The sequence below is a fragment of the Xiphophorus couchianus genome, chromosome 19 (assembly GCF_001444195.1).
Source record: "Xiphophorus couchianus chromosome 19, X_couchianus-1.0, whole genome shotgun sequence".
Taxonomy (NCBI): Eukaryota; Metazoa; Chordata; class Actinopteri; order Cyprinodontiformes; family Poeciliidae; genus Xiphophorus; species Xiphophorus couchianus.
The window spans coordinates 23,805,568-23,818,512 of NC_040246.1; the positions used below are offsets into that span (position 1 = coordinate 23,805,568).

At 42.6% G+C, this 12,945-nt stretch overlaps 1 protein-coding gene across 2 annotated transcripts in view; it reads left to right on the forward strand.

The window, feature by feature from the left end:
- The window catches only part of LOC114134358 (uncharacterized), an 82,676-nt gene continuing 69,731 nt past the window's right edge, over nt 1-12,945 (forward strand). For both annotated transcript variants that reach the window (XM_028000910.1, XM_028000911.1), the window contains exons 1-29: nt 1-70; nt 166-194; nt 281-296; nt 405-432; nt 545-617; nt 729-875; nt 1,178-1,374; nt 4,646-4,749; nt 4,919-5,037; nt 5,162-5,338; nt 5,587-5,795; nt 5,909-6,006; nt 6,111-6,136; nt 8,117-8,138; nt 8,220-8,247; nt 8,348-8,432; nt 8,559-8,705; nt 8,788-8,999; nt 9,083-9,186; nt 9,278-9,396; nt 9,502-9,669; nt 9,850-10,049; nt 10,144-10,256; nt 10,417-10,523; nt 10,616-10,786; nt 10,878-11,074; nt 11,179-11,279; nt 11,457-11,569; nt 12,228-12,383. In XM_028000910.1, the coding sequence (XP_027856711.1) occupies nt 16-70; nt 166-194; nt 281-296; nt 405-432; nt 545-617; nt 729-875; nt 1,178-1,374; nt 4,646-4,749; nt 4,919-5,037; nt 5,162-5,338; nt 5,587-5,795; nt 5,909-6,006; nt 6,111-6,136; nt 8,117-8,138; nt 8,220-8,247; nt 8,348-8,432; nt 8,559-8,705; nt 8,788-8,999; nt 9,083-9,186; nt 9,278-9,396; nt 9,502-9,669; nt 9,850-10,049; nt 10,144-10,256; nt 10,417-10,523; nt 10,616-10,786; nt 10,878-11,074; nt 11,179-11,279; nt 11,457-11,569; nt 12,228-12,383 (3,321 nt within the window). In that variant the 5' untranslated portion in view covers nt 1-15. The remainder of the gene's footprint in view (nt 71-165; nt 195-280; nt 297-404; nt 433-544; nt 618-728; nt 876-1,177; nt 1,375-4,645; nt 4,750-4,918; nt 5,038-5,161; nt 5,339-5,586; nt 5,796-5,908; nt 6,007-6,110; nt 6,137-8,116; nt 8,139-8,219; nt 8,248-8,347; nt 8,433-8,558; nt 8,706-8,787; nt 9,000-9,082; nt 9,187-9,277; nt 9,397-9,501; nt 9,670-9,849; nt 10,050-10,143; nt 10,257-10,416; nt 10,524-10,615; nt 10,787-10,877; nt 11,075-11,178; nt 11,280-11,456; nt 11,570-12,227; nt 12,384-12,945) is intronic.

Below are 12,945 nucleotides of genomic sequence, written 5' to 3' on the forward strand. Positions count from 1 at the left end.
GGTAACCTGCAGACAATGGCGGTCTCCCAAACCTCAGTGCATCTTCTTCCACTCTTGGTGGTTGGGATCGGTAAGAGCTTCCCTAAGCTCAGAGGAGGACCTATCATTTTCAGTTATTGATCTAATATCTGGATTTAATCAAGAGTTTTCTTCCAATCCCTACAGCATGTGTTTCCTCATTGGCCTTAACAACTGTAAGTTTGGTTCATGATTTTTTTCTAGCTAAGAATATACCTCTTCATTTCTTGAATTAATTTTTGTACTGTAAATTTCTTTTCAGTCCAACACAACAGAAGGTATGAAAAGTATCCTCATTCAATAAGAGACAATAATATACAAATAGCAAGCTGTTCTTTAGCCTGTATCACTGTGTAATACTATTTCTGTGTTTTTATTATGTGTAGTTCAACATCTACCAATGCTTCACAACAGGTCAGCATGCATAATTTGCCTATCTATCTTAATAGTTTGAAGTAATTTATTTTTAGCTGAATAAAAGTTAATAAATTAATCTGCATTGTGTTTAATTCAATGGTTAATAAAGCACTGCTTCAACACCAGCCAATGGTATTTCTGGATCTTGCCACGGCATAAATCTACAAGATGCCAGTCGCAGTGTAAGCATTTTAGTGTCATCATCAGCATTAATCCATGGTGCCACCACACAGAAGTGACGCCCTCTTGTGTTTGGTTTCAGACATTATTACTTTCTCTGCCTGTTTTTCCAGATATGGATGGCAGCAGATGTGTTTGTAAGGGATCTTACTTGTAAAAGATCTGATGCAAATGCAAGCCTGTCAGAGGAACTGTTTCTGGAGATGGAACAAAACATTCGGCACTTAGTGGACTCGTCCTTAAAAGCTTACTTGATCCAGGTAATGGAGTGGTTAATTGGCACTATAGAAATGAAACTGAACTGAGGAAATTGTCCCAAACTGTCCCATTGTCTGTCTGTCTGTCTGTCTGTCTGTCTGTCTGTCTGTCTGTCTGTCTGTCTGTATGTATGTATGTATGTATTGCCCCTTTATGAAGAATCTGAATTATTGAGTTACAACATTTATTTTCCCTTTGGGATCAATTAAATATTTTGAATGAATACTTAAATTACATATCCAAAATATATGCATACAAGGGAAAAAACATTTACTAATATCAAATTAACTTTTTTAAATAACAGGGTGACAACCAATCCAGAGCTGATCTTCTGGAAATATTTGGAGTCCTGGATAGTCTAAATCTGGGTGACTACCGTGACCCAACATTCATCAGACTGTGGTTCTCTCTCAAGATGGCTCCTCTTTTGCCTTACGTGGCTCAAAGCTTCTTAGTCCAACTGGGCAACCAGAACTTCAGCTGCAGTTCTTACCAACAAATGTATGTAAATTAAAATAGTGACTTTTGATATATTAGCTTGCATTTATGGTGTTGGGGAAATTTAATACTAATATTGCAAAGGTAGCTACAAAATTCCTATAAGCTAATGAAGGACAGAACCAGAAGAACTTATTGGTCTGGAAGGTTGGTACAACAATAGCAGATCTTTATTATATCGTGGTGCTGAGCCGTTCAGTGATTTATGAACTAACAGTATTTTAAAGTCTATTCTCTGAGCTACAGGGAGTCAGTGTAAGGACATTAGAACTGGTGTTATGTGCTCTAACTTCCTGATTTTAGTGAAAATGCCAGCAGCAGCATTCTGGATCAGCTGCAGCTGACTTTAACCACAGGCTGACTTTTTAGGCAGACCTGTGAAGACACTGCTGCAGTAATCAATGCAACTAAAGATAAAAATATTGATGAGTTTTTCTAGATCTTGCTGAGACATTAGTCCCTTAATCCTGGAAATGTTCTTCTGATGGTAGAATGCTGTCTTTGTAATTGTCTCTATGAGACTTTGAAGGTTCAGATTGAAGATAAAAATATATCAAAACCAATCTGGTATTAGAGGGACAATTTATTTCCCTTCAACTTTTTTTTAAAAGATGTTATTGGCTCTAGTGGCCTTTATTTGACATGAAAGTGGGTAATGAGCGAAGGGGAAGACATGCAGCAAAGGTCGCCAGGCTGAGAATCGAACCTGCGACAGCTGCGTTGAGGACTAAGGCCCCCACATGTGGGTTGTGCTGAACCCCTGCCCCTGCACAGCACACCCATTTCCCCTCAACTTTAATTGGTTCTGGCTGCCTGTGCAGCAACAACTTCCAGAAAGCGTTTGCAGTGGAAAGCAGTGAGAATTTTAAACCACCATGATGGAATTTTGATTGACAGATCTGTGCAGAACTGTTTTCTTTTAGCCACATTAGAAAGTTTGCATCTTTCTGGTTTTAAGTCAAGATGCTGAAAAGCAACTGCAAATCCTGATTTTATTTTTAATTTCTCTTTGGAGCCATTCTGTGGTGGCTTGTAGTGTGTTTTGGGTCAATGTCTTGTTATTAAAACAGGTGTACTTTTAGTTAAAGCAGGGGAACCTAAAGTCGGTCCTTGAGGGCCGGCATCCTGCATGTTTTAGTTCTCCACCGGTTTAACGCACCTGGATCAAATGATGGCTCATTAGAGGCCTAAGATGAACATTGACTTGCTGAAAAGGTTGTTGGTACCAGGGAGAGAATAAAACATGCAGGATGCCAGGCCTCCAGGACCCACTTTGGGCACCACTAGGTTAAAGCCACAAAATGATGATCTGATATTATCCTTCAGCCTAATCTCGTAGAGAGCTAAATTCACTCTCACATCAATTACAGCAAGTCATCCAGGCACTGGAGAAGCAAAGCAGCCCCAGACCATCACACTATCACTGCTGTAGATACATTTTCTTTCTGAAATGTTGTTTTTGTGCCACGTGAAGCAAGACACACTCCTTCTAAAAAGTTCTGTCCGTCTTGTCAGTCTATAGAAAATAAAAAAATAATCTTTTGGATCATGAAGAGGTCTTTGTTTAATATAAAATGGGCCTTTGTGTTCTGTTGGGACAGTAGTAATCCTGGTCTTGAAACTCTACCATTAAATCATGAACACTGACCTTGAACTGAGGCAAGTAGGGCCTACATGCTGTAGAAGTTGTTCTGGGTTCTTTTGTTTGCTGTTCCTTGTCTTTCTGTAGATAATGGTTCTCACTGTGGTTCTCTGCAGTAACCCAACGACCAAAGGCTCCCACATACTCGGGTGTGCTGTACGTGTTCTGTGAGCCACACAGAGTGCTGTCTGCAGACAGTTGAAATTTCATAGTCAAGCATACCGACCGTCTACATTTCTTGTGAGAAACTCCTTGATTTCCCACAATCCAAATGAAAACTACCAAGCTTAGTGAATTAGTTGGACACTTAGCCCCACTTCGTCTCCACTAGGGCAGCCACCACACAGAGCCACAGTCTAGATGCTGTGCATCCTTGCGACTAGTTGCACCGACTCTAAACCTCATCAGCTTGGTGTCGTACACCAAACAGTTTGATGTTTTCACCGTTTCCCATCAACCAGTTTACTGTGCAACACAGAATATGCATATGGGTGTCACACACTCGAATTGGCAGACGTCCACTTGGCGTATGTGTTGACCTCTGTGGAGTGAAGAACCCCAAGTACGCGGATTCCTGTACAAATGGCTCTGCAAGGCTTCCGAGACTGTCAATTTAATCAGGTCATGATGTGCTGTTTGTTGAGAACATAGCTTAACACAAATTGTCTAAAAGGTTCCATTTAAGTGTTTATCAATTGTCTGGGTGACGCAAATGCATCCTGGCTAATCAGGCCTAAGTGTGGCTTATGAAATAACTCCCTCCACCAAAATATAGTTATTTACAGTTAGTTCTGTGAGTACCAGAGAAGGGTCCTTTGTTAACATTTCTACCTTTGGAGCCCAGAGACGGGTCGACTGACCTGAAGGATTTTAGCTATATTTGGTTATTTTAGCTATAACCAGTTTTGCATGATTTTCCACTCCTCCTTTCTGGCCTGACGGTCAATGGCCACGTTTACAATTGAAAAAGGGATGCTAATTTGAGCCATCAGAATAGTCAGTTTGGACTCAGGCCTTTTGACCCTCTTTTCGGGACTTCAGGGGAGAGGTCGAAACCCTGGTACTTATCTTTCACGGTAAGATCATTTTCATAGGTGTAAAAGGCAAATGATGCACTATTAGAAAGTGAAAATGACTTTTTTATGACCAAATTGGTTTGGAAAGCGTTTCCCCAAATAAGACCATGACTTGCTTTTTGATTGACTCAGGTAGCCTTGGGTGTAAAATTCCTAAAGCCACCACTAAGGTGACATTGTGTGCCCCAAAGCTAGATTACACTGCTGGGAAATAGCACAGAAAGCTTCCCGGCCTCAAATGCCACCAAGGTAGAGGGCCCACATGGAGGAAGCTGCCTGTGGCCACCACCAATGTTATCCTTCTGAAAGACCCAGCTAAAGAAGGCTGTCCAAGTCTCCCTAATCGAGGAAAGGTTGGTCTGAAGTCAAGTGTCTACGGGAGACACTTGACTTCACCCATCATGACTAAGTTAAGAAACCAGCTCGGATTACAAGAGTGGGCTAAAACAAATTATGGAATTTGAATTTACAGAAAATATGTAAAGTGTATATTAAGCAATGTATAAAATAAATTATGAAACAGTTTATTAAAAAAGTATATGCTGATATTTTAAAGGATGGAGTCTATGTCCACTGAACTTCAGAAAACACAAGGTGTTGACAGGGAACTAATCTACAGTAATTTCATCAAAGTGTTCCTGTCAAGAACAAACTCACCAGGTAGGATTGTTACATTTTTCTGGGCATAAAAATGGTGGAAAGAAACTGAGATATTTCTTAGAATACTCAACTGAAACATAAAAATAATGAACAAATTCTAAAAAGAAAACATTTTTTTAAACAAAAACTATGTTGTGTTTTATAATCTTAAACTATTTACTTTTACCAGACCCTGGATGCAAAGACAAAAGTACAGGAAGTGAAGAATGGCTGCAAATAAACATTGGGATTTTTTTTAAATTTGCAACTATTAAGGAACTTAAAGAAATGAATAACAACTTCTCTGCCGTAAGTGATTTAACAGATTTTCAAATATGACATGTTTCATAAACGTACAAATATATCAGACCACAAAATTGCAGACCCGATCATATAAACTTAAGCTCAATAGCATAAGCACATGTTGTTACAGATTGAAGTCCTGGAAAAACTTTCACTGCAACAGAAGGCTGAGCTAATACTGGATCCAGACAGCGGCGCTTTGGAGGATGTCAACTTTGTGAGGGAGGTGCTCACCAGCTTGAAACTGTTCGGCCAGGACGAACAGCTCAGTCAGTTTTTCCAGACGTTTGCACAAATCAGCGAGAAGGTGAATGCTTCACACTAACTTGGGATCTAAGGGTCACATTTCCCCTAGAAAGTTCTTTGTTAAACCACACACAAACAACCCCGTCTGGGGCAAAGAAGGGGCTGTGGATCCATGTAAAGCCAACATTTAGGTCAACTGTTGGACTTCTGCCGATGAATTTTGACAGAATTTTTGACGTGTCTCCATTTCTGCCCACAACCAGGATCTGGTGAGCTCTTAGACTACAACCTGAATGCTTTTGTTTTCAGAAAAACACTACCTTCATCACAAACGCAGTTGTACGAGAAACCATACTGAACATAAGCCTGACAGCCCTTGTGCCTGCATTTGAGATCTTTGGAGCACAAGAATTCCAGCTGTGGTTCCAAGTCTACCTTGTTCCTGTGATGCCAAGTCTCCGTCCTGCCTACCTGTGGGTGATTCCAAAGGACATCAGCTGTGCATCCTACATGGCCATGTGAGACCTTGTTTTTTGTTTGTTTTTTAACTCAACCACTTCAAACCTTGTCTTTGTGTGATGGGGGATAATGTGATTCCATTCCAACAAAGTGAAATTGTCTTTTCCTTTAGTCTCACTGGTCTTCAGAAAACATTGAACTTCCCTCTACCACTGGAGTTGTCAATGGGCATCAATTCAAGCATCGAGTTCCTCAAAGAGACTTTCCCACGTAGGTGTCCAAACAGCTTTGCAAACAAGAGTTTTGCTCAAAACACCAGTGCCTGACAGCAATGTATTGAAGCCATGGCTAACTTCACTTTTGTTGTTAAACAGGTTGCTTGACACCAGAATCTTTCACGGTAAGATCATTTTCATAGGTGTAAAAGGCAAATGATGCACTATTAGAAAATGCTCAAGCTACAATCACTGTTCCTACATAACATATGCAATAGTGGAAAAACCAACACATCTGTGACGCAGCTAGTTTCATTCTGTCGGGATCTGTCCCTTATCTGTGTTTATTTTGAGTTTCTGTCTCTCTGAGTCTCCGTGTTGTCCTGTCTCCCCTTGATTGTTTCCAGGTGTTTCTTGTCTCTTTGATTACCCTCTGTGTATTTAACCCCACCTGTGTTCTTTGTTCCTTGTCGGGTCCTCGTCGTGTTTGTCTAGTCTGCCAGTGTCACCAGTTGTGAGCATTTGCCCTGCGCTCCTTTTGTGCTACCTGGTCTTTTGGACTTTGTATGTTTTCTGGATTTTTGGATGACTTTCGTTATTAAACCATCTTATTCATCTTACCCTGGGTCTGCTGCCTCTGCCTCACCACCCAAATCATGACAGTAGGACCCGACCACAAGTAACCACGGTGAGGCACGCGATTTAAGATAGATTTTTTTCAACATGGAGCCAGCGCGTTGGGATGACTTATTATTTAATATCAGAGACTTTGCAGAGATTGTGGTGGAGCCATACTTCGCGCACAGGCGCATCGGGGCAGCCATCAGGCTACTACTGGAGCTGGAGGGATGGGCCAACCAACTCCAGTCCCTGGGGTTGGAGAGGCTTAAACAGGAGGCAGAGTGGGAACGCCAGGCAGGTCTAGCCTTCTTGGCTGGCGATCCTCTGCCTCCGGAGCCGGACTTCTGCTCACCCAGCCCAGCCTCAGCGTCTCCAGTTCCAGCACCGGCTTCTCCGACCCTTGCCGCAGCCGCTGCCCCTGCGCCTCCAGAGTCCGCTCCAGCCTCTGCTTCGGAAACTGTCCCCATGGTAATGCGGTTCCAGGCAGCCCGCCTGGCACCCAGCCGACAGATGGCGTGGCTGCGGGCGTGGCCTGCTCCAGTTAGTAGGTATTCGGCCTCCTCAGCACCCTCTAGTGTTCCCTCCTCAGCGCTTTCTAGTGTTCCCTCCTCAGAGGTGTCTAGTGTTCCCTCCTCCCTCAGAGGTGTCTAGTGTTCCCTCCTCAGCGCCTTCTAGTGTTCCCGCCTCAGCGCCTTCTAGTGTTCCTTCCGAGTCCCCGCCTCCTGTGGCTCGGTCCCTGCGCCGCCGTTGCCCGCCGAACCCGCCTCCTGTAGCTCGGTCCCTGCGCCAATGTCGCCCGACGGACCCTCCCATTGGGTCCCGCCTTCTGCGCCGAAGACGTCCGCCAGACCCTCCCCTTGGATTCTGCCTCCTGCACCGAGGACGTCCGCCGGACCTCCCCCTTGGCTTCCTCCTTCGGCATTACGGACGCCCTCCGGCCTCCTTTGCCTTCGCCCATTATGGATGGGTTGTTTTTTGTTTGTGTTGGACTGTTAGCCCTTCCTGTGCCTCTGCCCACTCTGTTGGGTTGTTTTTTGTTTTTTTTCGGACTCTAGCCCCCCGTCCAGCGCTCCTCCGCCCGCCCTAGTGGTGTTTTTTGGACTTGGTTTTTCTTGTTTTTTTGGGGGGGTGGGGGGCGTCTGGTAGCCGCCCTTGAGGGGGGGGTAATGTCGGGATCTGTCCCTTATCTGTGTTTATTTTGAGTTTCTGTCTCCGTGTTGTCCTGTCTCCCCTTGATTGTTTCCAGGTGTTTCTTGTCTCTTTGATTACCCTCTGTGTATTTAACCCCACCTGTGTTCTTTGTTCCTTGTCGGGTCCTCGTCGTGTTTGTCTAGTCTGCCAGTGTCACCAGTTGTGAGCATTTGCCCTGCGCTCCTTTTGTGCTACCTGGTCTTTTGGACTTTGTATGTTTTCTGGATTTTTGGACGACTTTCGTTATTAAATCATCTTATTCATCTTACCCTGGGTCTGCTGCCCCTGCCTCACCACCCAAATCATGACACATTCACTAGTCTAACATTTTTGCTGCTATTATTTACCCCCAGTGCAAGGAAACAGTTGTTGATGGTAAGTATTAAACGACACTGTTGTTCACCAACTAATGCAATTTGTACCACATTCTGATACAAAAATCTGGTCGTTTTCCAGAGAACCTCCTCTGCGCTGAGGTCAATAGGTGGGTGGTTTACTGACAGGCCCGATTTGAAGTTTGCAAGTTCTCTGACACAAAATTCAAAAGGTGGCAACTGATTTATTTTTCTCATTGTTTGGCTCAGGTCACTAGTCCAACAAACACTGAAAGCTGACAACTCCTCCGCAGCCTTGTGCTCTTTTACCATCACTGAACATGCCTGCTCTGTGGTAAGACTTTTATGTGCAACCTGTAATTTCAAGAGAAAAATGCCGGCTGTTTAAGTACAGCCCTAAAAAAAGTATGTGGGAGTTCTGACAGGTCTCTCTTCGTTTCTCCTTTCGTCTGTTTTGAAGGCTGACCAGCTTGCACCGCAAAACCTGGCCACACTGCTGAAGTGCTCGCTGGAAAGCCAAATAACATACCCCGTAGAAGTGTGGAAGCTCTACTTTCAGAAAGTTTCCTCTTCCCTGAATGACACCCTTCAGACATTTGCCACCATGGTAAATCCATTAGCCGTTTTCCAAATTTGCTCACCTTCCTTTCAAAGCAATGTTGGCATCTAACCATTTTTCTCAACTACAGACCTCCAACAACAGCAGGCCAGCCTTATCAAACGCCCTTGATGCTCTGAGAGAGGTGCGACTTGCCAACCTCAGCGACGCAGAACTACAGAGTAGGACTGTCATGGGGGATCTGGTCCAGAGAGTTATTGGTCCATTCTTGGCCTCCCCATCCACAAACTTCCTGTTCTGCCTCAGCTCCTACAACTTCAGCTGCCTGACCTACCAGATTGTGTAAGTACAAATCTTGTTTCACACAGGAAGATATTACCAAAAGAAAGCTGCATAAGTATTGATTACCTTTCCTCAAATTGCAGTGTCAAGGAATTGAGCAACCAAAGGCAACTCATGAACAGTGATAAGCAGCAAGCAGTCTTTACTTATTTCATCAAACCGTTCCTGTCACGAAAGGAGTCATTGGGTAAAGCCAGGCTCTCGGGTTCCGCTTGCTAACTTCTTGATGGCAAAGGATGTTGTTTAACAGTCAGCGTCTCTTTCTAACATCTCTGCAGATCCTGGCTGCACTTTGTCCAGCAATGGGAGTCAGGATTGGCTACAGGCAAACCTCGGCAGCTTTGCTGGTTTTGCAACCGTCCAGGATTTGCAAACCCTCAACCCGCACGTGTCTACCGTAAGTGCCAATGACGGCTGCTGATGGGTGCTCATAAACCAACACCTTTTGACCAGCTGCTTTGCAACAAGGACTGTTTTGACTCCATATAGTTTTTTTTCCTAGATTGAAATATTGTCAGTACTGACTCCCTCTCAAGTGGCACAGCTCCTAATAAGTGCAGGGAGCTCAAATGACACAACCCTGATTGATCTTGCCTTTGACCGACTTGAAAAGCGTGATGCTCTGGAAAACCTGGACGAATTCCTCACACAGCTCTCAGTGAACGGACAGGTAGGTCCCAGTCCCAATCACGGACTTAAGACGTACCAATCTTAGCCCTCATGTGGGTATCAAAGGTCTGGATTACTTTGGACATTAGTAATTTACACAACTTTGTTAACTCCAATCTTTAAAAATGCTCTGTGCAGTGCATTTGTCACACAGATTACCATACTTGTCATACTTTGCAAGGTCCTACAGTTCCAGACAGTGGTCCGAGATCGTGCGATGACAAGAACCTTTTACATCCTAAGGCTACATTTCCTGAGCTTCAGCTCACAAGAGTTGTATCTTTGGTTCCACGTGAGACTGGTTACCATCCTTGCCAGTTTCACGCCACAGATGCTCAACAGTACGATATCAAGCATGAGCTGTGCAAACTATCACGTCGTGTGAGTTGCATTCTAAAGAAGTGTATTCAGAGACGATTAGTTATAATCTACTGGTGAGGTGTCATGTAAGAAACCTTTTCTACAATCTTTGCAGTGTGGGAGGGATTGCCAAAGTGTTCCCTGCCATACCCCTGCTTAGACGACGAGGAATCGCTTCTGTTCTGCTGGCCTACCTCAAAAGCTCTACCATTGTCATCGACAAGCCAGGTGGGAATGAAAAAGTGACTTTTACCACATGGATTTCAGTTGTACAGCTGCTATGTTGAAAGAGCACCCGGAACAAAAAATGAACCTGTAAATGCCTGATGACTTTAAATAGGGCTCTGTGTAAATTATGCCTATTCTAATAAATGCATATGTCCCTCAGCTTGCAGGATGGGACTTGAGACTGATGTTGAATGGATTGAAACAAACCTGGGACCCTTTTCTCAATACACAACTTACTCTGACCTCAAAGCCTTCAACCTCTCAGATGTATGTTCAATTTAATAGGTTGTAAAAACATCCTTTAGTTCATAATCATTGAGAAATGTATTTTTTCTTTATCCTCCAACATGTTTTTGTAGCTGAACATCCTTGATTCCTTTTCTCCAACCCAACTGGCTACATTCCTCCTTGAACCAAACATCCTATCCAATGAGAATGTTGTAATAATGATTTTCAGAAGACCTGTGCTTTCAGCATCTATGGCAAACCTTGAGTCATTTTTTGATACATTTGTTCATGGCGCAGCTGAAGTAAGTTTTCATCAGAAAGTAATCTTATTAAGTTGATGTCAGAAGGAAGGACAGTAAATTCCATTTTCTCTTTTCCTTTCAACAAAACCAGACAACAGTCAGTCCAAGAATTCGTGACACCATCCTGAATCTTACTTTAACAGTTCTGGGCCCAAAGTTTTATCTGCTGAATGAGGAAGAATTCAAATTATGGTTCCAGGTTTATCTTCCTCTTTTCCTGCCAAGTGTTGACTCACAAGCATTTGAAATTATTCCCAGAAATATTACCTGCAGCTCTTATCAGAAAATGTGAGTTAAACATTTTTGTTCTTTGTTTTATCTATGGTAAAAAACACACACTAATGTCCCAACTGAAACATGATTAAATGCCTGGATGATATTTGTTCTGTCAGTCTCAAAGGGTTCGACAGCATTTTCAATCAACTTTCAGAAGAACAAACTCAGCTGGTTTTCATGTTTGCATTGGACTATCTCAGGGGACAGTTCCACACAGGTAGCTCCTGCTTACTTGAAATTTAGTCTATATAAGCACATGTACGTATGGTTGTTTGTGTGATTGAGAATTGGTACATTCATACATAGTTAATTGCTTTAGAATTGTAGTAGTCTAATGTTATGTTTAGGTTTAATGTGACCTGTTCAATAAAAATCTTTCTTATTTTATTTCTAGGTATTGCTTGTGTAACATCTGATAACAGGCATTGGCTAGAAGACAACTTTGGCTATTTCAGATTTCAAGCCTCCATCATGGATTTTCTGTCTTTAAAGAATGATTTCAGAGGAGTAAGTTTTACACTGCTATGTCTGAATAACATCTACAAACTGTCTTAATATATACATCACCAAATATAATTTAGATGTTTTCTTTAGATCCTGTGTTTATTTGCGTCAGTTTTTTATTTTCTTAGTTAGGCACTAGTGGCCTTTATCTAGCACAGGTGTCAAACTCCAGTCCTCAAGGGCCACTGCCCTGAAACTTTTAGATGTGCCTCTGCTGCATCACCTGAATAGAATAATTAGGCCATTAAGGCTCTGGAGAACTTGCGTACCCAAGAAGGAGGTAATTAAGCCATTTCATTCCAGTGTTTTGTACCTGTGTAAAAACAGCAGGACAGTGGCCCTTGAGGACTGAAGTTTGACATCCCTGATCTAGCAGTTAGTCATCAATATCCTATTGACGAACTAGATTTTGTTACAAAGTTTGCAGAACAATAATATACATTAAGGTCAAGTCTGAGTACTAGACTTGGACCTAGTCTAGTAGGTCCAAGTCTAGTGGACCTAGACCTGGAGGTCCACTAGGCTCCACTAGATTGTTGTCTAGTGGACTTTTACTTAGTTCTGGGTTTGTCACTCTATTTTTTTTTTTACCCAGAACCCGGGAGATGAAGTCAGGAAACTATAGAGTTTGGTTATTTAAGTGTCACTTGTCTTTTCTTAGGTGGAAGTTGTGGATGTTCTCACGATCAGTCAGTTGAGCCAGCTTGCAACAATTCCCTCACAGCTAAACGGGATACAAGACGTGAGGGAAGTCCTGGGAGCAATCCAGACAGCTGATTTTGGTGCTTTCTTTGACACAGTCTCACCAGTGATTGAGGTAAATGAGTAAAATTTTCTGAATAGTGATATATAGGCTCATCTTGACTGAAAGCTACTCATACACTTACTTAACACTTTCAGACATGTATTTAACAATCTTACTTCCGATCAGTAAATGGGACATTGATTTATCTAATGGCACTGATTTGAGCAATTTTAGTCAAATGTGTACAAATGCTTTTTAAATCATCAAAAATGCTAACTTTCAGCTTATGCAACACAAATTCCTTCATAGAACACACAGGACAAGGGATGTTCAAAATGGGTTTCTCACTAACACATGTCCAAATTGCATGGACACCTGTTGGCTGTCTACATGCACTGCATGGTGCCCATACCATGCACTGCCCAGCCACAACTACAAAATTACTGCACTTTAGACATACACATCTGCGTTCAAAGAAACTTGGGAGGTTAACAATATGTTATTGAGATCCTGTTTGAGGTCAATTGAAGACATTGAACAAGTTTAGAAATAGAGTGTGAGGATTTGAGTTGTTCTGTGTACTCATTTAGGTTTCTTTGTTCAGTTGAGTTTCTGTGTTGTCTGGTCTACCCAT